At 47.5% G+C, this 23,076-nt stretch overlaps 1 protein-coding gene across 1 annotated transcript; it reads left to right on the top strand.

Moving 5' to 3' along the window:
• On the top strand, positions 1-23,076 carry rnf24 (ring finger protein 24). Its single transcript, XM_007898051.2, has 7 exons — positions 1-101; positions 730-864; positions 5,730-5,879; positions 13,763-13,805; positions 14,103-14,144; positions 21,343-21,422; positions 21,928-23,076. Exons 1-7 carry the CDS (start codon positions 1-3, stop codon positions 22,037-22,039), a joined length of 663 nt encoding a protein of 220 aa, XP_007896242.2. The 3' UTR covers positions 22,040-23,076.

Below are 23,076 nucleotides of genomic sequence, written 5' to 3'. Positions count from 1 at the left end.
ATGGTTGCCAGGTCAAGCAGGAAGCCAGCAGGCGCTCACAGATTGCTGGGGTGGTGGCAGGTTCGTCCGGTGTTTAAACTAAAGCTCCGTCGCCTATTCAGGTGAATGTTAGATCACATGGCACCATTCAAAAAAAGAGAAGGGAATTTCTTCTGGTGTCGTGGCCAAGAATCACCCAGATACAGTTGGTCATTCACTACATGGCTGTTTGTGGACATTGAGTGTCAGAAACCGTGCAGCTTAGGCAAACTAGCAGCCGACAGCAGTGAGTGTGAGAAATCCTCTCTCTCCCTATCTCACTAATTTTCTCGCTCTCTCACTCTCACTTCCTTTATTTCTCGCTTTCTCTTTCCGTTTGTTATCTCTCTCTCTCCCTCACTTTATTTCTGACCCTCTCTAACAATAGAAACAACAACAATAAATTGCATTTATACATTTCCCTTTTTCTCTCACTCAATTTTTTTCCTTCCTTCCTTTTTTTCTTTCTGTCTGTCTATCTGTCTGTTTCTCTCTCTCTCTCTCCCTCCCTGACATTCTCTGCATCTCTCTCTCTCCCTCTTCTCTCTCTCTCATTTGCCGTAGCCCTAATCTTTGCCTGAGTATCGCTACTGTGCCCAGGTACAGTAAAATGAGGGCAGAGGAATTCTTCCTAGTCTTAGAAAGTTACATTGCAAATCCAGCTCTCAAGGAGTTAAAGAACTGAGCGAATGTCTACACTGGTTAAACAAGTGACGTGACAGATTCCGGCCTGAGATGGAGAGAGGTAGACAGAAAGCAAAGGAGGGACCAGGAGGTTTATTGTGGAGTCCTGAGACAAGGCTGCTTCAAGCAAACATATGCTGGATTCTGTGACTGTTGTGTGAGGTAGGGGGGTAGTGTTGAGGGATGAGTGTGTGTGTGGGGGGGGGTTGGCAATGCCAAGTTGTTTGAAGCAACATCTTGTCAATGTTCAGTGCTGACTAACTGTGTTACTGTGGGCCCTAGCACTTATTGCATTACTCCAGGACCCAGAGACATAACTGTGTTACTCCAGACACTGAAGCTTACTGACATTCCAAGATTCACTGATAAATTTCTATTAGGAAATAATACCTCAGGATACAGGATATAGTTTGGGAGCATAACATGTACACCCGACTGGCAGGATGCTGGAAGGCGAACTGGATGGACCTTGGTTTTCTTTCATCTAACAATTCTTATGTTTTTATGTACTGTGTTAGTCTGGGACAGTGAGAGTTACTCTCAAATCTTCACAAGTGGCTGTTGAGAGTGGATCAAAATAATAGTTGAGTAGAGGCCTGGATAAACAAAAATATTCAGGGATACAGGAAAACAACAGCTTATATTTACACGGACCCTTCAGGCAGGACACGCTGCATTACTTTGGACACTGAGGTTTACTGGGTTACCCCGCACACTGACACTATAATTTTCTCGAAGCACGGTGATGGGTGTGGGACAGTTTACTCACTACCTTGGAGGCTGCTTTTTCCAGGGATCCATCTAACATTTTGCAGGTGACATGTCCATAGTTCTCGGCTTCTCCTAAGCGGGTGTCTGGAGAGAGGGAGAGTGTTTTGAACTGCAGAATCAACGACTAGGGCATAGTCTCGGGATTATTAACAGAATTTGGGAGGAATTTCTTCGCTCAGAGAGTTGTTTGAGTCGTCACAAGTGGCTATTGAGACTGGATGAAAAGAATAGTTCAGAAGGGGACTGGATAAGAACCTGATCAGTAAAAAATATTCAGGGACATGGGGTAACAACATCTTGTATTTGTAATAATAATAATCCTTACATCTGATGTAGTGCCTTATCATGTCGTCGAGACATCTCAAAGCGCTTCACAGAATATACTGTAAAGTGTATTCTTTATATTTTGTGGGCAAAACGTGGCAGCCAATTACGCACAGCAGTGTCCACAAACAGTTGTGGATTGAGTGACCAAATTGTTTTTATTTTTGGAGGGATTATTACCTCCGGAAAGAGATCCACCAATTGACTAACAACCGGGTTCCTACTTACTGCTCGGTAAACAGCGGCATGCTGAGTAACAACAACAACAAGATTCAATTTATAAAGCGCCTTTCACGTCAGGAGGACGTCCCAAGGCGCTGCACAGTTGGGTCATGACCCGAGCAGGGGGGAAATGGTCAGGGTGAGGGAAGGGAGGGAGCGAGGAGGGGGGAAATGGTCAGGGTGAGGGGAGGGAAGGGAGGGAGCGAGGAGGGGGAAGAGAGTCGAGAGGGGAGCTGAAGGCTCGGTTAAAGAGAAAGAGTAAGAAAACTTGCCTAAAGTTTCGCCCTACCTGGGAACTGAACCCGGGTTCTCGTTTGCCAGGCAAGTGCTCTAACCAATAAGCTACAGGACTCTACAGGCGCCCTTCATGTAGGATAACGTGTCAGAGCATTTCACAATGACATGGGAAGAAGGACAATAGACTGTACGGCACGGAAACAGGCCATTCGGCCCAACCAATGTCTCACCCAGAGATTAATGCCATAACAATGTGTTATGTTGGCACAGACCAAGTGGGCTGAACAGCCTCCTTCTGTGCTGAGAATTTTCCAAGTTTCTATGTGTGTAACACAGGGCAAAGTGCATGTGGTTACACGACTGTGAATGAGAGGAGATTGCACAATGTCACACAGTGTTGGGTTAAGTGTCATTTATCACCAGTGTCTGGAATTGATGATAACAACAAATTGCTCTTACATAGCGCCTTTCCCGTCAGGACGACATCCTAAGGTGATGCATGGCATGACGCATAGCACTGAATAAACCCAGGGACAACACAAGATTTTTCTGTGAGGAGGTTGAATTCAGATAAAACCTTGGTTAGACCATATTTAGAGTATGGGTGTCTAAATTCTAGTCTCCACACTACAAGAAGGATATAGCACAATGAAAAGAGTACAGCGTAGGTTTGATATCAGGGCTGGCAGGTTACTGCTATAGAATAGACTGAATAAGTTAGGCCTTTTTCACTCAATTGATGTTTAATAGGGGACCAAATACAGGTGTTTGAAATTATAAAAGGGTAAACAGGCTGTTAACACTGGTTTGAGATTCTCTACTCAGGGGACGCAAATATAAGATACTGACTGGGGAACCAAAAGAGAAATGGAGTGCTAGGATGGTGTTGCATTGTCGGAGGTGACATCCTTCGGAGGAGGTGTTACACCAAGTAACAGACTTGTCTGTCTGTTTAGGTGGATGTTAATGATGCCATAATATTATTCGAAAAGAGAAGGGAATTTCTCTTTCCGGGTGCCAACAATCCCCCAAATAAAATTGGTCACTCACTCTATGGCAGTTTGTGAGACACTGCTGTGCACAACTGGCTGCCGCATTTTGCTCACAAAACACAGGCATTGCAGTTTACACTAGTATCCTGTGAGGAGTTTTGAGACACCTCAAGGATGTGATAAGGTGCTCTATCAAATGCAAGGATTGTTATTATGATTATTACTTTACAAAAATTGCGGTGCAGCTCTTTGCCAAGTCTTGATGGTGTGATAAAGCTTTATACCTAAAGTCTTATTATTAAAATAAGTAACACTGAAACCAAAAGTGCCATTGCAGTGAACTTGCTGAAGAGAAGGTGGGACTTGCGGGAATATTACTGCTGGCCTGTTGCCAGGCTCTCTCTCAGTTTCTCGTCACCCTAACTGACTGTGATTTGACTTCTGTTCAGGCTCTTTGTTCACCGATGTTTGACCACTGGCACGACACAGTTCGCAATAAACCACCCAGACCGCATCCTAGTTGGTGAGGTTTTGGAAATGCCACCCCCATTCCCTCCCATCCCCGTCCTCATTTCCCCGCACCCCCTCCACCCCGTCTTACTTCCGTTCTCTTTATTGCCTTTCTGAGGCACTTATCTCCACGTTTCTCATAACAATAAAATTCCTTGCATTTGATATAGCGCCTTATCACATCTTTGAGACATCTCAAAGCGCTTCACAGAATATATTGTAAAGTGTAGTGACTGCGTATTTTGTGGGCGAAACGCGACAGTCAAGGTCTTGAGACCGGCCTTGAAGGAGGAAAGGGAGGAAGCGGCGAAGGCACTGCGGGATAGAGTTCCAGAGCTTAGGGGCTGAGAGGCTGAAGGCCCGGCCACCGATGGTAGGGCGGTTGGGGCGGGGGATGTGGAGCAGTCCGGAGCCAGAGGAACGGAGGGTACGGGCAGGTAGGTAGGGGGATAGTAGGTTGGAGAGGTAGGAGGGAGCGAGGCCGTGAATGGCCTTGTAGGTGAGGATGAGGATCTTGAATTCGATCCTCTGGGGGATGGGGAGCCAGTGGAGGCGAGCGAGGGTGGGAGTGATGTGGTCGCGAAGTCTGGTGCGGGACAGTACACGAGCTGCAGAGCTCTGAATGACCTGCAGCTTGTGGAGGGAGGTGCCGGGAAGGCCGGCGAGGAGAGAGTTCCCATAGTCCAGCCTTGAGGTGATAAAGGCGTGGACCAGGGTTTCAGCAGCGTGAGGGGTGAGGTAGTGCCGTAGTCTGGCGATATTCCGGAGGTGATGGAAGGCGGTGCCTGTTGTGGCGCAGATATGAGGGAGAAAGGACAGCTCAGGGTCGAACAGAACCCCGAGGTTCCTGAGCGGCTTTGAGAGGTGGAGAGTGCAGCCTTGGATGCTGATGGTGTCAGCGCCTGAGGTGCGGAGGCGCTGACGTGAGCCAATCAGGAGGGCCTCAGTTTTACTCACGTTGAGCTGAAGAAAGTTGTCTCTCGTCCAGGACTCGATGTCGGACAGGCAGACTGTCAGGACATCGGTGGTCGTGGAGTTGAGGGTAGAGGAGGAAAGGGTGTCATCCGCATACAGTGGAAGTTAACCCCATGTCTGCGGATGATGTCACCTTTAGTTTAGAGGCTGCAGGAAGTTTTAAACGCTCCGAGACGCTACCCCCACGTGAAGGGCACTGTCTAAATACAAGTTGTTGCAGTTGAGGTTCTGAGTATGAATCACCCAAGGCATAAGTATAAATGGATGACGTTTTAGCCAATTTTCCACAAAAAATTGATCATGATCCTTACTTTTGCAACAGTGGACCTCTCAAAGCACTTCACATAATTTTACTGTAAAGTGTAGTGACTGTGTATTTTCTTAGTGTGTAACTGTATTGCCCAACTGAATCACACTGGGTAGGACAGACTTTAAAAATTAAAATTTGGTCACTCAGTCCACAACTATTTGAGGGACACCATTGTGCGCAATTGCTGCTGGGTTTCACCCACAACGTATACAGTCATTCACTTTACAGTATATTCTTAGATTATTATTGATTATTACTTTAATAGTGGGAAAGAATGAAGGAGAGTCTCTGGGGAGGGATTCTCTGATTGGAGTTGCAAAAAGCAGCTATTTTGCCCATAATAATGTCCCACAAACCAGCGTGAAGTGAATGATTACATTTATTTGGGGGAATATTGACCAGGACACCGGGAGAGGGAAAACTCCCTTCTCTTTTTGAACAGTGCCACGGGGAATCTTTAACATGCAGCTGAACAGACACAGTTGGGAATTTGCTTTAACGTCTCAGTTGCATTGGCATGTCAGGCTGGACTATAGGAGTTTAAAGTTCAGAAGTGGGGCTGGAACCCACAACCTTCTGATTCAGAGGTGAGAGTGCTACCACTGAGCCAGGCTGACACCCAAGCACTGACTGCTCATGCAACCAGAGCAAACACTGACCTCTCTCTCTCTCTCTCTCTGCTTTAGGTTGCCCGTGAACACGAATCTCAACAAGGACAACTTCAAGATGCCAAACATAGGGTTTCAAAACCTCCCGCTCAATATCTACATTGTGGTCTTCGGGACAGCTATCTTTGTTTTCATCCTCAGCTTGCTCTTCTGCTGCTACCTGATCAGGTGAGGGGAGGAGGAGAGAGGGGATGGGGGCAGAGAGGGGATGGGGGGAGAGAGTGGAAAGAGGGAGAGAAGGAATGGAGGCAGATAGGGGATGGAGGGAGAGAGAGGATGTGGGGAGAGAAGGGGTGGGGGTCTGTGTGGCTGTCTTCAGGAACAGAGAATCAATCAAGCCCCACCACATCAAGATTTACCTCTCCACCCTCGCCTCCGTCAAATCACCCTTTTATTCCAGGATAATCTTGGAGGCCAAAGACAATCCCAGGCTCCTCTTCTCCACCACTAACTACCTCCTCCCCCCAGCTTCCCTCTCCCCAGCCTACCCTCTCCTCCAATTTCACTGGAAATGTTGGACTACAAAATCAAGGCGATTTGTTCAGCTGTCTCTCCCCGTCCACCTCTACCCCTTCGCCACCTCCCCCCCACGCCCCGGCCCACACCCATCCCTCCCTATACAGCTTCGACCCTGTCTCCCCCTCTTCCCTCACCTCATCACTTTAAAAATGAAGCCCACCACCTGCTCCCTCGACCCCATCCCCACCTCTCTCCTCACCTCCCAGCTCCACCTCCTGGCCCCTCATTTAACCAACATTATCAACCTCTCCTTATCCACTGGCACTGTTCACCTCCCTAAAATTGTAAAGTGGATTGATTCACACCCCTAAAAACAGCTGTCATCACCCCCATCCTCAAAAACCTTCCCTGGACCCATCCCTACTCTCTAGCTTTCACCCCATCTCCAACCTCCCATTCCTCTCCAAGGCCCTGGAACAAGTCATTATGTCCCCACCTTCACTCTTTCTTCACCCGCCATTCCCTCTCTGAACCTCTTCAATCAGGTTTCCGTGCTGCCCACAGCCCAGAAGAGGCCCTGGTCAAAGTCACTAACAACATTCTGAACATCTGCGACCACGGCTCCCTCTACCTCCTTGTCCTCCTCAACCTCTTTGCTGCCTTCGACATTGTTGACCACTCTATCCTCCTGCACCAGCTCTCCTCTCAACTCAATCTTTGCGGACCTGTCCGTGCCTGGTTCGAATCCTACCTATCCCACCGTCTCCACTTTGTCACCATTAACGGCTTCTCCTGTAGCCCCTGCACCATCATGTGCGGTGTACCTCAGGGCTCTGTCCTTGGTCCCCTCCTCTTCAATACCTATATGCTCCCTCTTGGTGACATCATCCACAGACATGGGGTCAACTTCCACATGTATGCAGATGACACCCAACTCTACCTCTCTGCCTCCACCCTTGACTCCAGGACCACTGCTGTCCTGACAGAATGTCTGTCAGACATCAAGTCCTGGATGAGAGCTAACTTCCTGCAGTTGAATGTCAATAAGACCAAGGCTCTCCTGATTGGCTCCCGTCAGTGCCTCCACACCTCAGGCACTGACAGCATCACCATCCATGGATGCACTCTGCATCTCACGGAGCCAGTCTGGAACTTCAGTGCCCTGTTTGACCCTCAACTGTCTTTCATATCCCACACCCGTGCCATGACCCACTCCGCCTTTCTCCAACTCCGCAACATCACCCGGCTCCGCCACTGTCTGACATCACAAGCCACCGAGACTCTCATGCATGCTTTCATAATATCCACGCTCGACTACGCACACTCCCTGCTTGTCGGCCTCACCAACTCCTCCCTCCATAGGCTGCAGATCATCCAGAACTCTGCAGCCCAGGTCCTCTTCTGCACCAGGCTCTGTGAACCCTTCACCCCCATCCTCACCCGACTCCACTGGCTTCAAACAGAGGATACAATTCAAGATCTTGGTCCTCACTTTCAAAGCCCTCTATGGTCTTGCTCCCCCTTACCTCTGTGACCTCCTAACTCCCTACCATCCTACCCACTCCCTCCGCCTGCTTCACATCCCCTGCCTTGCCCACCCCACCATTGGCAGGTGGGCCTTCTGCCACTCTGCCCCACCTTCTGGAATTCCATCCCACAGTCCCTCTGCCTCGCCCCCTCCCTTGCCTCCTTCAAGACCTATCTCAAGACCCTCCTCTTCTATACAAATGTAGTTTTGTTGTTTGTTATTTTGTTGTTGTTAATAATAATAATAAAATATTCTAAAAATTTCTTTAAGCCCTGTCATCTTCTGACCTAGTTACTTAACCCTCTGCCACCCGCTGCCTCCACTCGGCAGGCTTTCGCCTCCTTCTTGTCCCTCGTCCCTTTCATTCTACGAGCAGTGGCTGTGCTTTCAGCCACTTCACCCCAAAGCTTTGGACCTCTCCATCAATCCCACTGCCTTGCCCCCTCCTTCCCCAGTTTCACATCATGCCTCAAGACGTTCCTCAAGATTATGTTTACGATCACCTCCAACCTCCCTATGGTTCGGCGTCAAGATCCACCACTGTTAAGCTCTCCGAAATGCTATATCATGTGAAGGACACTAAATGAATGCTGTTATTGTTACAGCAAAGTCGAGTAACAGTTCATTTTTTAGGCTAATATGGCATTTATTTTGCGCACAGCAATGTCCCACAAACAGCCGAGGAGTGAGTGATCAGTTTTATCTCAGCCAGGAAACCGGGAAAATTACATAGAATGACATGGCACAGAAAGAGGCCATTAGGCCCAACCACTCCATGCTGGGAGACACTCCCTTCTCTTTTCGAATAGTGCCATGGGATCGTTGACATCCAGTTGAATAGGCAAATTCATCCGAAGGACATCACCTCTAACGATACACTACACCCCCAGCATTGCATTGGAGTGTTATCTGAGATTGTGTGCTCAAAGTCCCGACGTGGGGCTTGAACCTACAAACAGGAATTGCTTCCAGTGTTCTGGCCAATAATCCTACATCATCCAGACTTACCCACAAAAATTGCTTAACAATAACATGCACTTTGATTGCATCTTTCACACAGGATAACATTTGTGGAGTCCTGCAGCATATTGGTTAGAGCACTCGCCTCGCAAGCGAGAGGACCTGGGTTCGATTCCCAGGCTGAGCAAAATCTTAGGCAAGTTTATCTAGTGGTAAATCGGAAACTGGTTGTTAGTCGATTGGTGGATTGCTTTTCTGGGGTAATAATCCCTCCCCCACCCCAAAATAACTAACTAACTAACTAACTAACTAACTAACAATTCGGTCATTCAATCCACGACTGTTTGTTGGACGCTGCTGTGCGCAATTGGCTGCCATGTTTCACCCACAAAATATACAGTCAATTCACTTTACAGTATATTATGTGAAGCGCTTTGAGACGTCTCAACGACGGTATAAGGGGCTATATCAAATGCAAGAATTATTATTATTATTAATATTAACATTTCAAAGTGCTTCACAAAGGTAATGAGGACCATTAATTGACTGATCCACTCATTGACCTGTGTGGGCCTTGGCTGGTGCTGATTAGCCATCACGTTTGCCCACGTTGCAATCGCCACATTTCAAAGCAAGTTATTGTGTAAAGAGCTTTGAGAGATTTCAACATGATAAAGCAGCAGATCAAACAGTTTCACCTCTCTGTTCTTAACTTTAAACGTGAGTGGAGATGGGACAGTGGGGGAGGGAGAAAAAATGTCCCATAGCTATTGGTTATCGCGATTGCTTCGCAAGCGAAAGGATGTTGGTTCAGTTCCCAGGCAGAGAGAAACGTTAGGCAAGTTTCCTCACTCCACACTCCTCTGTTTACCAAGCAGTAAGTAGGAACCTGGCCGTTAGTCGATTGTTGGATCACTTTCTGGGAGTAATAATCCCCTCAAAAAATATATATGTAATAATTTGGTCACCCAATCACTTTACAGTATAGTCTGTGACGCACTTTGAGACGTCTCTACAATATGATAAAGCTCTATATCAAATGCAAGGATTATTATATCCCAAAGGATCCGAACATTTGTGTAACGCATAAAACACCACTGCTAAGTATTTAGCTGCGGGGAGCGAGAACGACAAAGAGGAGAGAGAACAGAGGCCAAAGGTGTTCAGCCATGAGACAGGTTGCTATCTTTTTCTTACGATACCCACTCCTCCCCCACCCAGGGTCAGTCACCAGCCCACAGTGTGAAGTGAAAGGTTTAATAATAATAATAATAATGATCCTTGCATTTGATGTAACACTTAATCACATTGTTGAGACGTCTCAAATTGTAAAGTGAGTTGACTGTATTTGGTGGGTGACTTATTGCAAGTTAAACCTACTTACTGCTAAGTAAACAGAGGTGCGTAGAGTACGGAAATTTGCCTAAGGTTTCACCCCGCCTGGGAATCAAACCCAGTTTCTCTCTCTTGCAAGGTGAGGACTCCAGTATTTTATTCAGCTACTGGAGAGTGATCTCCTCGCTAAGTGGCATTGCAGCCTGTTCATGAGTTTCACAGAATAAAACAATTGTATGAGCGGAAATTGGGTTAAATGATGAAACTCGTTTGTCTCTTCAATCCCGAAGCCTTTTGGTTGGCCAGGCTGCGTGACACACATTCAGCGTAATTATTCCATTGTTTTATCACATGTTTATAATAATAATTCTTCCATTGGATACAGTGCCTTTCACATCAGGAGGACGTCTCACAGCACTTCACAGGATTTTACTGTGAAGTGTAGTGTAAGTAACTGTGTTTTGAAGGCAAATGCAGCTGCCAATTTGCGCAGTCAATGTCTCACAAACAGCCACGGAGGGAGTGACCAACTTTATTTGGGGGATTGTTGGCTAGGACACCGGGAGAGAGAATCTCCCTTCTCTATTCAAGTAGCACCATGTCTTTTAATGTCTTTTATGGATCTTTAAGATCCACCTGAACAGGACCTAAGTTTGCTGTCTCATTAAAAGGACGGCACCTCTGACAATCCAGCCCAGTGTGAGTTCAAAGTCCCGACTTGGGGCTCAAACCCATGATTTTCTGCCTCGGAGGCGAGAGTGCTGCTGACTGAACCTGGCTGACACGTGGGTTGTGGTCTCATGGCAACGCCTCAGACTACATGCTGCAATGTGTCAGTGTCAGTCAAACACTCCTCATACTGCCCACACTGCACTCATAGCCTCTCACATTACCCAGAGCGTAAGGTAAGTTGGAGGCAGCCTTCATACCTGTTTATTTTGGGCCAACAGTGCTTCCCGAGATGGGTGAAAGTAAACAGTGGTCATGTTGTGCTAAAGTTTGTAATTGTTGGCCTGTGACCGTACCATGTGTTGCATACTAAAGAATTGGGGCCTTGAGGACTCGATAGTGATTAGGTGTCAGCCTGGCTCAGTTGGTAACACTCTCACCTCTGAGTCAGAAGGTTGTGGGTTCAAACCCTACATCAGCGCTTTGAGCACGTATTCCTAACTGGTACTCCAGTACAGTGCTGGGGTGAGAATTGTGTTGTCGAGACGGTGTCATCCTTTGAATGAGACATTAAACCGAGATCTGTCTGCCTGTTCAGGTGGATGATAAGGATTCCCATGGCGCTACTTGAAAAGAGAAGGGAGTTTCTCTCTCCCAGGATCGTGGCTAACAATAACCCAGATAAAATTGGTCTTTCACTTCACTGGCTGTTTGTGAGACACTGCTCTGTGCAAATTGGGCTGCCCGTATTTTGCATCCTACAAGAAATAGTCAATGCACTTCACAGTAAATCCTATGAAGCACTTTGAGATGTCCTCCTGATGTGAAAGGTGCAGTATCAAATGTAAGGATTGTTATTATTTTAATTCCCTCCCAAACCCCTGCTGCCCCTCCCCCATTAGTAGAATCAGCCAGTGCCCCTGCTCCTCACCACACATACACAGTGGGGAGAAGTGGGGGAATGGGGTCAGACCATTGAACATAGGGGAAACTTGAGATCATCGATTGCCAGGCAGACCGAAACCTTAGGCATGTTTCCTTACTCCACACGCCTGTTTACCTAGCAGTAAGTACATAGGAATTCAATTGCTAGTCGTTTGGTGGATCACTTTCTGGAAGCAATAAACCCTTCAAAAAAAATTATAATTTGGTCACTCAATCCATGATTGTTTGTGGGACACTGCTGTGGGCAATTAGCTGGCACGCTTCACCCACAAACTATACAGTCAATTCACTTCACAGTGTATTCTGTGAAGCGCTTTGAGACGTCTCTGAAAGATGAGAAACTATGAGATGAGATGAGAAACTAAGGTGAATAGGGGAGAAACTAAGAACTGTGGAAGAGTAAAGGGATTTGGGTGTCCATGTACACAAATCGCTAAAAGCAAGCTCACAAGTACAAACAGTTATCAAAAAAGCTGATGGGATGTTGGTCTTTATCTCAAGGGGTTGGAATATAAAGGCGAGGAAATGATGCTTCAACTATATAGAGCCTTGGTCAGACCCCATCTGGAAAACTGCGTCCAGTTTTGGGCACCACACCTCAGGGAGGATATATTAGTTCTGGAGGGGGTGCAGTGCAGATTCACCAGAATGGTACAGAGCTTAAAGGGTTAAATTGTGTGGACACGTTGCATAAACTTGGTCTCTATTCCCTTGATCTTAGAAGGTTGAGGGTGTTAGGTCAGGGTGTCAAGGGATATAGGAAAAAGGGCAAGTGATTGGACTTGAGGTACAGATCAGCTGTGATCTTATAGAATGGCGCAACAGGCTTGAGGGGCTAAATGGTCTACTCCTGTTCCTATGTCTCAACAACGTGATAAGGTACTATATCAAATGCAAGGATTATTTTTATTACATACGCAAACACACACACACACATAGACATACACTCATACTTACATACCTCTCACCCCTCACAATGACAACAAATCGACTGGGTTCGTCTCGGATAGGGAGTGTTGGGTGGAGTTGATAGAGTGTTGTGTAGTCACAATCAGCAGGTTTTTCTTAAGAGAAAGGATACCATTGACAGCATGAAGCGTTCTGAGGATGTTTGTATACCTATTTAGTCACAAGTACACTCTCCGGACTCCCCGATATCTAATGATAAGCTCCACCTCCAGGTCAGTCACCAGTTACCTCTGAGCTGTCCCCTTGAGGGATCGATTGATCAGATGATCCAAGAGTAGGTGGACGGAGGAAGGAGACCAGGCTCCCGAGACTGGCATTGGAGAAGGGATTCCCGAGCTGCCATAGATTCACGCAGAGTTGCTGTCTCGTTTCTTCAGAATAAGAGCGAGGCGACGAGCGAAAAACATCAGTTGTAAGAATTAAAAATATGCCGAATCTAATGTGGGTCGGCCAGCTGCTAATATTAATCAGGACATTTCAGTCCATTTGGGAAAGGATTGAGATATCGAAATGCTCTGTGTTATAGGAGCCGGGAGGGTCCTCTGCTTCATGTTGCCAAATCCTTCCGATTTAGAGAGCCAGAAGGGAGATGAGGAAACATGTTTTTACACGGAGAGTTGTTATGGTCTGGAATGCATTACCTGAAAGGATAGTGGAGACAGATTCAATAATAAGTTTCAAAAGGGAAATGGATATTTACTTGAGAAGGAAAGCTACTTTTGTAGGGTTATGGGGAAAGAGCAAGGGAATTGGACTAGTTGGTAGCTCTTTCAAAGACCCGGCACAGGCCAAATGGCCTCCTTCTGTGCTGTAAGATTCTATCATTCTGTAGACCAAACCCGGTGTCTCAAAGCTTCCAATAGCAACAACAACTTGCATTTATACAGCACTCTTCACACAAGGTAGTGTCTCAGAATGCTTAACAGTGACACTGAGCTGGGAAGAGATAGTGCAGGTGACCGTAGGCACGGTCGAAAATGAAGGTCTTCAAGTGCCATCTGAAGATGGGCAAAGATGAGGGATTGAGGCAAAGAGTTGCAGAGTCTCGGGGGGTAGTGGCTGAAAGCTCGGACGCCAATGGTGGAGTGGCAGGCACGAGGGACATGCAGAACAGAAGGACTTTTACTCTGTGTCGGTCTTGTGAGGATGAAGATGACCAACCTGTTTGTTTGTCTTGTCTGCGCAGGTTACGGCATCAAGCTCACAAGGAGCTCTACGCGTATAAACAGGTAAGAGACTGAACAACAACAACTTGTATCTTGTACAGCACCCTACACATAGGATAACATTTACAGGCGTAATAAACCCTTTTTAAAAAAAATTTGGTCACTCAATCCACGACTGTTTGTGGGACATTTCTGTGCGCAAATTTGCTGCCGTGTTTCTCTCACAAAATATACAGTCAATCCACTTTACAGTATCCACTTTGAGAAATTTAGCAACTGGCGTACAATAATACCTCTGACGTGGACCTGGAAATGCCATTGAGACCAACCTAACATGCTGCCTTTCTCTATGTTTGTCAGGTCATTGTGAAAGAGAAAGTAAAGGAGCTGAACTTACATGAGGTAAGTGTCTCCCTAACTCCACCTTACTCTGACTTTTAATCACCGCTTCACCTCACCCCTCTCTACCCTCAAATTGTTGAAAAGTGCCCTTCCCTCTTCCATGCTTCTGCATCTCAAAGGGTGAACTTAAAATCATTATTAAAATTAGTTACATCATTAAAGCCCTCCACGGTATTGCTCCTCCATACCTCTACGACCTACTAAACCTTTACCGCCTGCACCATGTCCCGCTCCCTGCCGATCCCACCATCTGCAGTCACGCCTTCAGCCATTCTGCCCCCAACCTCTGGAACTCCATCCCGTACGTAGCCCCTCTGCCTCGCTCCCTCACTTGCCTCCTTCAATGCCTGTCTCAAGACCTTCCTCTTTGACCGCTTTAGTCATTTTCCCACCCCTTCCCCAACTTTCCACCTCTCTTGATTCCAACCCCCAACTCGGGTGCAACCACTCGCCCACAATATACAGTCAATTTACTTTACGGTATATTCTGTGAAGTGCTTTGAGATGACGCATATTTTGTGGGCACAAATGCAAGGATTATTATTATTATTGTTTTCAAGAGCCTCTCTTTTGCTGGGAGTTGGATGTGGAATGCCAACCATGCAGCCTCATAACTAGGGCCGGTTACGTCTGGTTCCCAGCATTTGGTGGAGCTCGATCCCTCCGGGCGGTCAGCGAAGGGTTGTTGAACTTGCAACTGTTTCCTTTGTCATGGATTTAAATATCAAGAGGGAATTAAAGGAGGGAAGAGAGATCCCCTTACTGACTGAGCTATTTGTGGGGCTCCATGTGCGTGAATGACGCACATTCTGGAAGCTACACACACACTCACTAGTGAGAGTAAGGTCAGCGGACACTGCTTGCTGCAGTTTGGAGCACGACCAGTTCAAATTCACATCCGTAGTCAACTTCTCAAAGCCAACACCTGCTTCTAACCATCTCCCTTTCACCCACGTGGACAATTAAATCCCAGACTTGTGTCCAAGTCATTCCACTGTAAGCCAAATGAGCTTTGCCATTGCCATGTCCCCCACCCCAACCCCTCTATGTGGACTGCCCACCCCTTCAGGCTGGTACCAAGCCCGAAACCCTGAAACTCCGCTGTGCTTTAGCCTCTTAGCACCATTTGCTCCAGACAAAAATATAATATTGCTTGCATTTGACATAGTGCCTTATCATGTCAGTCAGAGCCTCAAAGCGCTTCACATATTATACTGTAAAGTGAATTGACTGCATATTTTGTGGGCGAAAATGTGAGACAAAGCAGAACTTTGGCAAATTCTTATATCGTAAACTTCTGATAATTCAACCCTTAACTTATTTCTACCCCTTAAGTCATCATGCTAGCAATCTCCTGGATGCATTTATTTATGTATTTATACATATGCCTAACTCGCCACTCCAGATAACTCATCACTGAGCCCTTTTCCTCTGGAGTGACGAGTTATCAGGAGTGTATTGAATTCACTCTTACTTTTGGAAGCCGGTTTCTTTCATATGTGCAGGGAAAGGTGTCAGTCTGCTTCATATCCAAACCAACGATCCCACAGATACAAAACTTGTCACTCACTTCACAGCTGTTTGTGGGACATTACTGAATGAAAATTGTCCACTGAGTTCGCCTACAAAATACACAGTCTCTCCACTTTACAATATATCCTGTGTGAAATACTTTGAGACGTGCTCCTAACATGAAAAGCACTCACAACGTGCTTCACTAGATTTACTGTGTAGTAACTGTACTTTGTAGGCAAAAGTGGTAGCCAATTTGCACACAGCAATTTCCTCAAACAGTGACCAATTTTATCTGAGAACTGGGTGAAACTCCCTTCTTGTCAACTTCCACTGGCTCAGAGTCAGGCTACCCCACTGTTAAGCGCTCTGAGACACTACCCTACGTGGTGGGCGCTATATAAGTGCAAGTTGTTGTTCTTGTTGTTGATTACTCAAACGCACTCCTCGCTGGTCTCCCCAGCTCCACTATTCAAAAGATCCAGTTCATTCAGAACTCTGCCGCCCGCATACTGACCTGGACAAAACTGCCTACCCCCATCTCACCAGTTCTGGCCAGGATCATCAAACGGATCGACTTCAAGATCCTCACTCTCGTGTTCAAATCCATTCACTCCCTGGCACCTCCCTACCTCTCCGACCTCCTCACTCCACTCAACTGGCACCGGCCTCATGCTCATCCCTCGCACACTCCACCCCACCATTGGAGGTCGCGCTTTTAGCGACTACGCTCCAAAACTCAGGAATGGTCTCCCTCAGACCCTCCGTCTTGCTCCCTCTCTCCCCTTTTTCAAGTCCCACCTAAAAACCTTCCTCTTCGACAGTACTTGCAGCCATCTTCCCCCCCAGCTTGGCGTCAGGCTCCGCCACTGTTAAGCGCTCTGAGACGCTGCTCTGTGTGGCCAGCGCAATATAAGTGCAAGCTTGTTGTTCTTTTTTCGAATAGTGTCATGGGATCTTGATAACATCCATCTGAACAGACAGACGAGACCTCAGTTTAACATCTCCATCAATGCAGCCCCCCCCCATACTGCACTGGAGGGTCATCTTAGCTAAGTGAGTTCAGGTTCTGACATGCGGCCTGAACCCACAACCTGCTAATCTTGAGGCAAGAGTGCTGGAAACTGAGGCAAGCTATCACAGGATCTCCCTGAGTGTGGCCAAATAAAATCTTTCTCAATAAGCCCTAGGGCTGAGTTGGGCTGGAGTGTGTGGTTGTCATGTGTCTGCTTCTTGGCTCTGGTTGGGTTTGGTAAGGAAAGACACTGCAGTAAATGGAGCCATTCCATGTGTTTACTTCTTGGTCTGTTCAGAGGCGAGCTGGCCTATTTATACAGACGTTTCTTGATGATTTCAGCGCGAGAGGAATGTTCTGCCTAAGGGAGGCATGTGTGTGGTGAGAGAGAGGGGGGCAGCTGTGTGTGAGAGGTGATAGCTGTGTGTGATTGTGTGTGTGTGTATATGTGGGTTTGTAAGTGTATGTGTGTGGCCTTGTAAGTGTGTGCGTGGCTTTGTAAGTGTGTGTGCACTTGCGTGGCTTTGTAAGTGTGTGTGTGTGTGTATATGTGACTTTGTAAGTGTATGTGTGTGGCTTTGTAAGTGTGTGTGTGTGTGTGCGTGTGTGGCTTTGTAAGTGTGTGTGTGTGCGTGGCTTTGTAAGTGTGTGTGTGTGCACACGCGTGGCTTTGTAAGTGTGTGTGTGTGCGTGGCTTTGTAAGTGTGTGTGTGTGCGTGCGCGTGTGTGGTTTTGTAAGTGTGTGTGCGTGTGCATGGCTTTGTTCATGCCTTCATCACCTCCAGGCTCGACTCTGCAAATGCCCTGCTTGTCGGCCTTCCCAACTCCTCCCTCCACAGGCTGCAGATAATACAGAACTCTGCAGCCCGTGTCCTCTCCCGCACCAAACTCCCGACCCCATCTCCCCCACTCTCACCCGACTGCATTGGCTCCCTATCCTTCAGAGGATCCAGTTTAAGATCCTGGTCCTCACCTACAAGGCCCTCAATAGTCTGGCCCCACCCTACCTATGTGACCTCCTAACCCCCTACCAACCCGCCCGCTCCCTCCGTTCAGCCGGCTCTGGCCTGCTGCACGTCCCCCAACCCACCCACCTCACCATTGGCGGGAGAGCCTTCAGCCACTCTGCCCCCAATCTCTGGAACTCCATCCCCCAACCACTCCACCTCGCCCCCTCCTTAGCCGCCTTCAAGTCCCGCCTCAAAACCCTCCTGCTCGACCATGCCATTGGTCACCCCCTTTCCCCTCCCCTCTCCCCCCTAACCCCAGCTCGGGTCTGAAATGTTGTACGCTGTCCAGCACCTTGGGACGTCCTGCTGACGTGAAAGGCGCTATACAAATGTAATCTTGTTGTTGTTGTTTGTACATGTGTGTGTGTGGCTTTATAAGTGTGTATGTGTGCATGGCTTTGTAAGTGTGCATGGCTCTGTAAGGATTCTTTCCACTCGGCTCCGATTAACCCTGCAAGCCAAAGCTTTACCCCATAGGATAGATCTAGCTGGTCAAGTAGTGGGTAGCCTGACCGTGCTCTCAATGGCAGCTATACAGTTTTAGTTGGTTAGACTCCAGCAGTTACCCTAACGAACATTCTGTAAGTGTATGTTTATGTGAGTCAGAGATGGGCTGTGGCTGTGTGTGTGAGACAGAGAGAGAGAGAGGAGGTGGTAGTCAGCTGTGTGTGTGTCTTGTACATTTGTCTATCAGTCAGTCTGTCAGAAATGAAGAGTAGGAAGAGTTGATTTTGTTTTGGTGACTGACACATGCAGAAGCCCATCACCGTGCTTAAGAGTATCCTCACTAAACTGAGAGCTCCACATATGTATGAAACCTACACATGGAAATTTCCCTGTGTCTGGAATGGAATGCACACTCTCTCCCCAAAAGGATGCACCCTGCTTACCTCATTCAGGACAATATTAGGTGCGGGTTGGCAAGAGCAAAGGCTTGGGGAGCCCAGAGTGCTTGTTAGGATAATTGCTGGAGACTAACCAGCTAAAACCATATAGCTTGCCATTGAGAGCACGGTTGGGCTACCCACTACTTGACCAGCTAGACCTATCCCATGGGTTAAAGCTTTGGCTTGCAGAGTTAATCAGAGCCGAGTGGAAAGAATCCTTTCTGCCCCTCCAAGTCCTGCCGACGAGCCAGTCAGAGTTGATGATCAAATCCTTCCTATTCCCTATGAGGGGCTGCCCTGTCCACAGTCAGCACATTGTCCATTGCAATGGTCCTTAGCACGCTGCTGAGTTGTTTGTCTGTTTATTTGGGGATGCTTAAGCTTTGTTGTTAATTCTCGTTGACTGACATATGCTCGTGTGTCGTACACAGCGCGGGTTAACTATCTGTTCCAGGCTTCCTCTATGCAGTCACATGTTGAGAATCAACACAGACACGGCTTTGTAACTCTGCAATTGTAAGTGGTTAATCTGTGGAACAGGCTGCCCAGGGAGACAGTGGAAGCAGAAAGTGTCGATTCATTCAAATACAAATTAGATAGATTTCTTTTGGAAAATAATATTTTGGGATACAGCATAGGAGTAATTTGAGGCACGACATATAGTAAGTTGTAGTATGGCTTGGAAGAACCAGGTAACTTTGAATCGAAGCTTTCCACTGTGATAGTAGACTAATCCATACAGAATTAATTGCTCTCAACATCTCTGTTATTGTAGCAAGCAACTACCAGATGGTAGACGGCGACCTAGATGGACCTTGGTCTTTTTTAGTCTAGCAATTCCTACATTCTTATGTGTAGAGAGCAAGCATGTGTACGACAAGCTTTGCAGTTTTAGCTGGTTAGACTCCAGCAGTTACCCCAACACACACACTGGGGACCCCAAGCCTTGGCTCTTGCCAACCTGTGACTAATGCTTTGCGGAATTATGTAATCAAGATGTGTTTCTCCGGGAGAGAGAGTGCATTCCATTCCAACAATCTATCTCTGGATTTCCATGTGTAGGTCAGATGCATGGAAATCTCAGCTGATTTGGATATTTTTAAGCATGGTGATGGGTTTCCAAAAAGTGAACCTTGGTCTTTTTTCATCTAACAATTCCTGTGTTCCTAGGTGTATAGGGGAATCCTTGATGTTTGGGGGAGAGGTAGATGGTTGTGGAGGGAAGGGTTAGTTGGAGGGTTGATGGTGAGAGGATGAGAGAGGATTGGGAGAGAGGGAAGGGATGCTGGGAGAAGGAGGAGTTTGGTCGTAATTTGACACAGGGTCTGGAAAAGTGAAGAAGGGGAGGGAATTGGGGTGGTCATGAGAGTGGGTGGGAGCTGATGTTACTGCTCTTCAGTTCTCAGATACCATCAGACTACACAGTCGCTGGCAATCACTGGCAAGCATCTCGGGGTTTGCATTCCAATGTAATTTGCTTTGACCGGGCTGCATGTGTGTGTATGTGGTGGGGGTGGAAGGGTGGACGGATGGTGGGAGGTCAGATTTGAGGTCGGTGCAGCCTGGCTTTCAGCACACCATGCGCTCAGTTCCTATTTATAGGAAAGTGAACTTTCTGCCTTTGGCTGCCATCCACAAACACATCTCTGGAATGACAGCTTGGTGTCAAATATGCAACCAGGGTTCCAAACAGGCTACAAACAAACCTACCATGCGGGCTTGATGTGAACGAAATCAGATAATCTAGCCTCGTGCACATCAGCTGTTCAGAATCCATATTGGCATGGATTGCAGTCTTGTAGCATAGTGGTTAGCGCGCTCGCCTCGCAAGCAAGAGAACCCAGAACATCCTTCTGACGTGATGGGCTGGATCAATGTAAATTTGTAGTGTATTGTTTCCCACTCTTACTGAAACGATATTCTCACCTGCTTCCCGTTCTCATTTTGATCTCAATTTTACCATTCTTTTCCTACAAGGCAGGAAAGTTCACCTGAATGCAAACTTCCCAAACCCTCTAAGAGTAGATTGGACCAACTCCAGCAAGTCTCCCCTATTCAAGGGAGTGAAGATAAACTACATTAAACAAAGGTTTGGGTCCATAAAATCATAGAGAAAAGAATACAAAGAGAAGTATTCAGCCTATCCAGCCTGCAGGCCTGTGAGCCACAGCCCAGATCCAATCCTGTCGGGATTTGTGGGGGGAGGAATTGTCTTTGGAAATGTGTTGCTTTGTCAGAGGTGCCATCCTTTGGATGAGACATTTAACCAAGGTCCTCTCCGCCTGTTCAGGTGGGCATTAAAGATACCATGGCGCTATTTGAAAAGAGAAGGGAGCTTCTCCCAATGTCCCGGCCAACCATCCCCTAAGTAAAATTGGTCACTCACTCACTGTTTTGGGGACATTGCTGTGCCAATTAGCTGCTGCATTTTGCCCACAAAATACACAGTCAACCACTTGACAGTATATCCTATGAAGCGCTTTGAGATGTCTCAACGACGTGATATGGCACTGCATCAAATGAAAGGATTATTGTAAGATCGCCTTGGGCAACCACTGGCAAAAGATTACACAATCACTGCTCTTCACAGGAAATCCTATCTCTTGATGTGAAATACACTGTGTCAGATGTAAGGATTAAATATCGTTAAGATTGAGTTGTTCCATTGCCGGGCTCGATGGGCCGAGCGTGGCCCGCCCCTCCCCCGCTTCCATTCTCGTCAATCTGTGTCCAAGCCAACTAACTGGCGCTGACTTGGTGCTTTCTTCCGGCAGATCTGTGCTGTTTGTTTGGAGGAGTTCAAGACCAAGGATGAGCTTGGGATCTGCCCATGCAAACATGCTTTCCACAGAAAGTAAGTCGCAAATGTGGCTGGTGTCACTGGCTGCCTTTAGACCCATCGGAGGTCGGGCCTTTAGCTTTACTGCCCCCACCCCACCCCCACTTCAGCCACACTCCCACCCCCACTCCCCCCTACCCTTCACCCCTCTTGATTCCAACCCCCAGCTTGAGTGCAAACCCTAACTTGTCCAGCGCCTTGGGACGTCCTCCTGATATGTAAGGTTGCTGTTGTTATTGTTGTTGTTGTACAGCCCTAACCTTCCAGGACTCCCTCCCTCTACCCCTCTATCTCACCCTCCTCGCGCCCCCAGCTCAACTCCAATTACCTGCCTTTGCCCCATATCGTTTGATACCCTTACCTAACAAAAATCTTTCACACCTGTAGCTATAGGCCAGTGTGAAGTGCTCGGGGACGCTATCCTACATAGGGTGCAATATCAATACAAGTTGTTTTTGTTCTTTGTACTAAATCTATTTCCCCTCTCTCTCTCTCTCTCTCTCTCTCGGTACCGTCCCAGATGTCTGATCAAGTGGCTGGAGGTGAGGAAGGTTTGCCCGCTGTGTAATACACCCGTGCTCCAGAGTAACCCGGAGCAGGGAGGCCTCGGGCCCACTGATAACTTAGTGTAGCTCTCGCTGGTCCCAGCGACCTTGGGGAGCGCAAGTGAAATGGATTTTCCCTTTTCAATTTTTTTCCCCGTCTGTTTCCCCCGGGAGCGTAAGAGGGCAGCGGAGGCCGGACGACGTATCGGAGCGTCTGCCCAGTCATCGAAGCCCACCTTCCACCCTACCATGAGTCACTTGTGTACGGACGAGAGGGTGCTGTGTACCGTACAAACCAAAGCACTTTTGGCCTCTGAAACTCAAGCCAGAACTCACCACCAATGCCAATCGCCATGGGTTATGGTGGGCTGGAGGTGACCACATTTTACCTTGACTCGTCGCATTGAGCTGATACTCCCCTGGTATAAGGTACGGAGACGAAGGAATTGGTGATAGCGGGCGGGTTGGGTTCCTCGCTGGAAGAGGACCCCGCGGGAGGGACCCGATCGGCCCCTGGTTGTGTTCTCCAGGGACAAGAAGAGAAAGGGAACCGTTAACTGAGCCTCTTAAAGACGGCAGCTTTGACACAAGGCTGTGAGGAGCAACGTGCTTCCAGACCAGACACGTCACCAGTGCCAGTGATGGGACCCACCGTCTCCACTCCTCCCTCGTGGTTTGCTAGGAGGGTGGTGGGGGAGAAGGAAATGGGAGATGGGGGGGGAATGTGGCTGTGGAAATTAATTCTTGGAATTATTTCCTTGCTCCCTGAGAGAGGAAATAGCCACCTGGGTGAAGCCCTCCCCTCCACCCCATTAAGTGTAGCGAAAGGTAGAGTGTTGTCAAAGGGCAGCATCAGCACGAGGTGGTTAAGACCAGCGTGTCTGCTCTGTTGTCACTCTTCCAACTCTGTACATTAATCCTATTCCTCAACCCCCTCCCTCACCAATTTTTTACTCTTTCAAGTGTTTATCAGTTTCCCTTTCGGTGTATCAATTTCAAGAAACACTTCTCATAAGGCATTCCACGTTCTGATAACACTAGGTAGAGCGTAAAAGCACTTCTAAACTCCCCTCTCCATGTATCGCTAAAAGGGGGAAGAGAGAGAGAGAGAGGATCAAGTAATA

This window comes from Callorhinchus milii, unplaced genomic scaffold (assembly GCF_018977255.1).
Source record: "Callorhinchus milii isolate IMCB2004 unplaced genomic scaffold, IMCB_Cmil_1.0 Scaffold1, whole genome shotgun sequence".
Classification (NCBI taxonomy): Eukaryota; Metazoa; Chordata; class Chondrichthyes; order Chimaeriformes; family Callorhinchidae; genus Callorhinchus; species Callorhinchus milii.
The sequence above is the reverse complement of the archived record's forward strand: the minus strand, read 5'-3'. Positions and strand labels throughout refer to the sequence as shown.

Bases quoted from the DNA above. Each gene is read 5' to 3' on its own strand.
- rnf24 (XM_007898051.2), top strand. From the start codon at position 1: ATGGTTGCCAGGTCAAGCAGGAAGCCAGCAGGCGCTCACAGATTGCTG. The intron at 14,145-21,342 runs GTAAGTGTCTCC...TTCTTCCGGCAG, and splicing joins AGGAGCTGAACTTACATGAG to ATCTGTGCTGTTTGTTTGGA. The intron at 21,423-21,927 runs GTAAGTCGCAAA...GTACCGTCCCAG, and splicing joins AAACATGCTTTCCACAGAAA to ATGTCTGATCAAGTGGCTGG.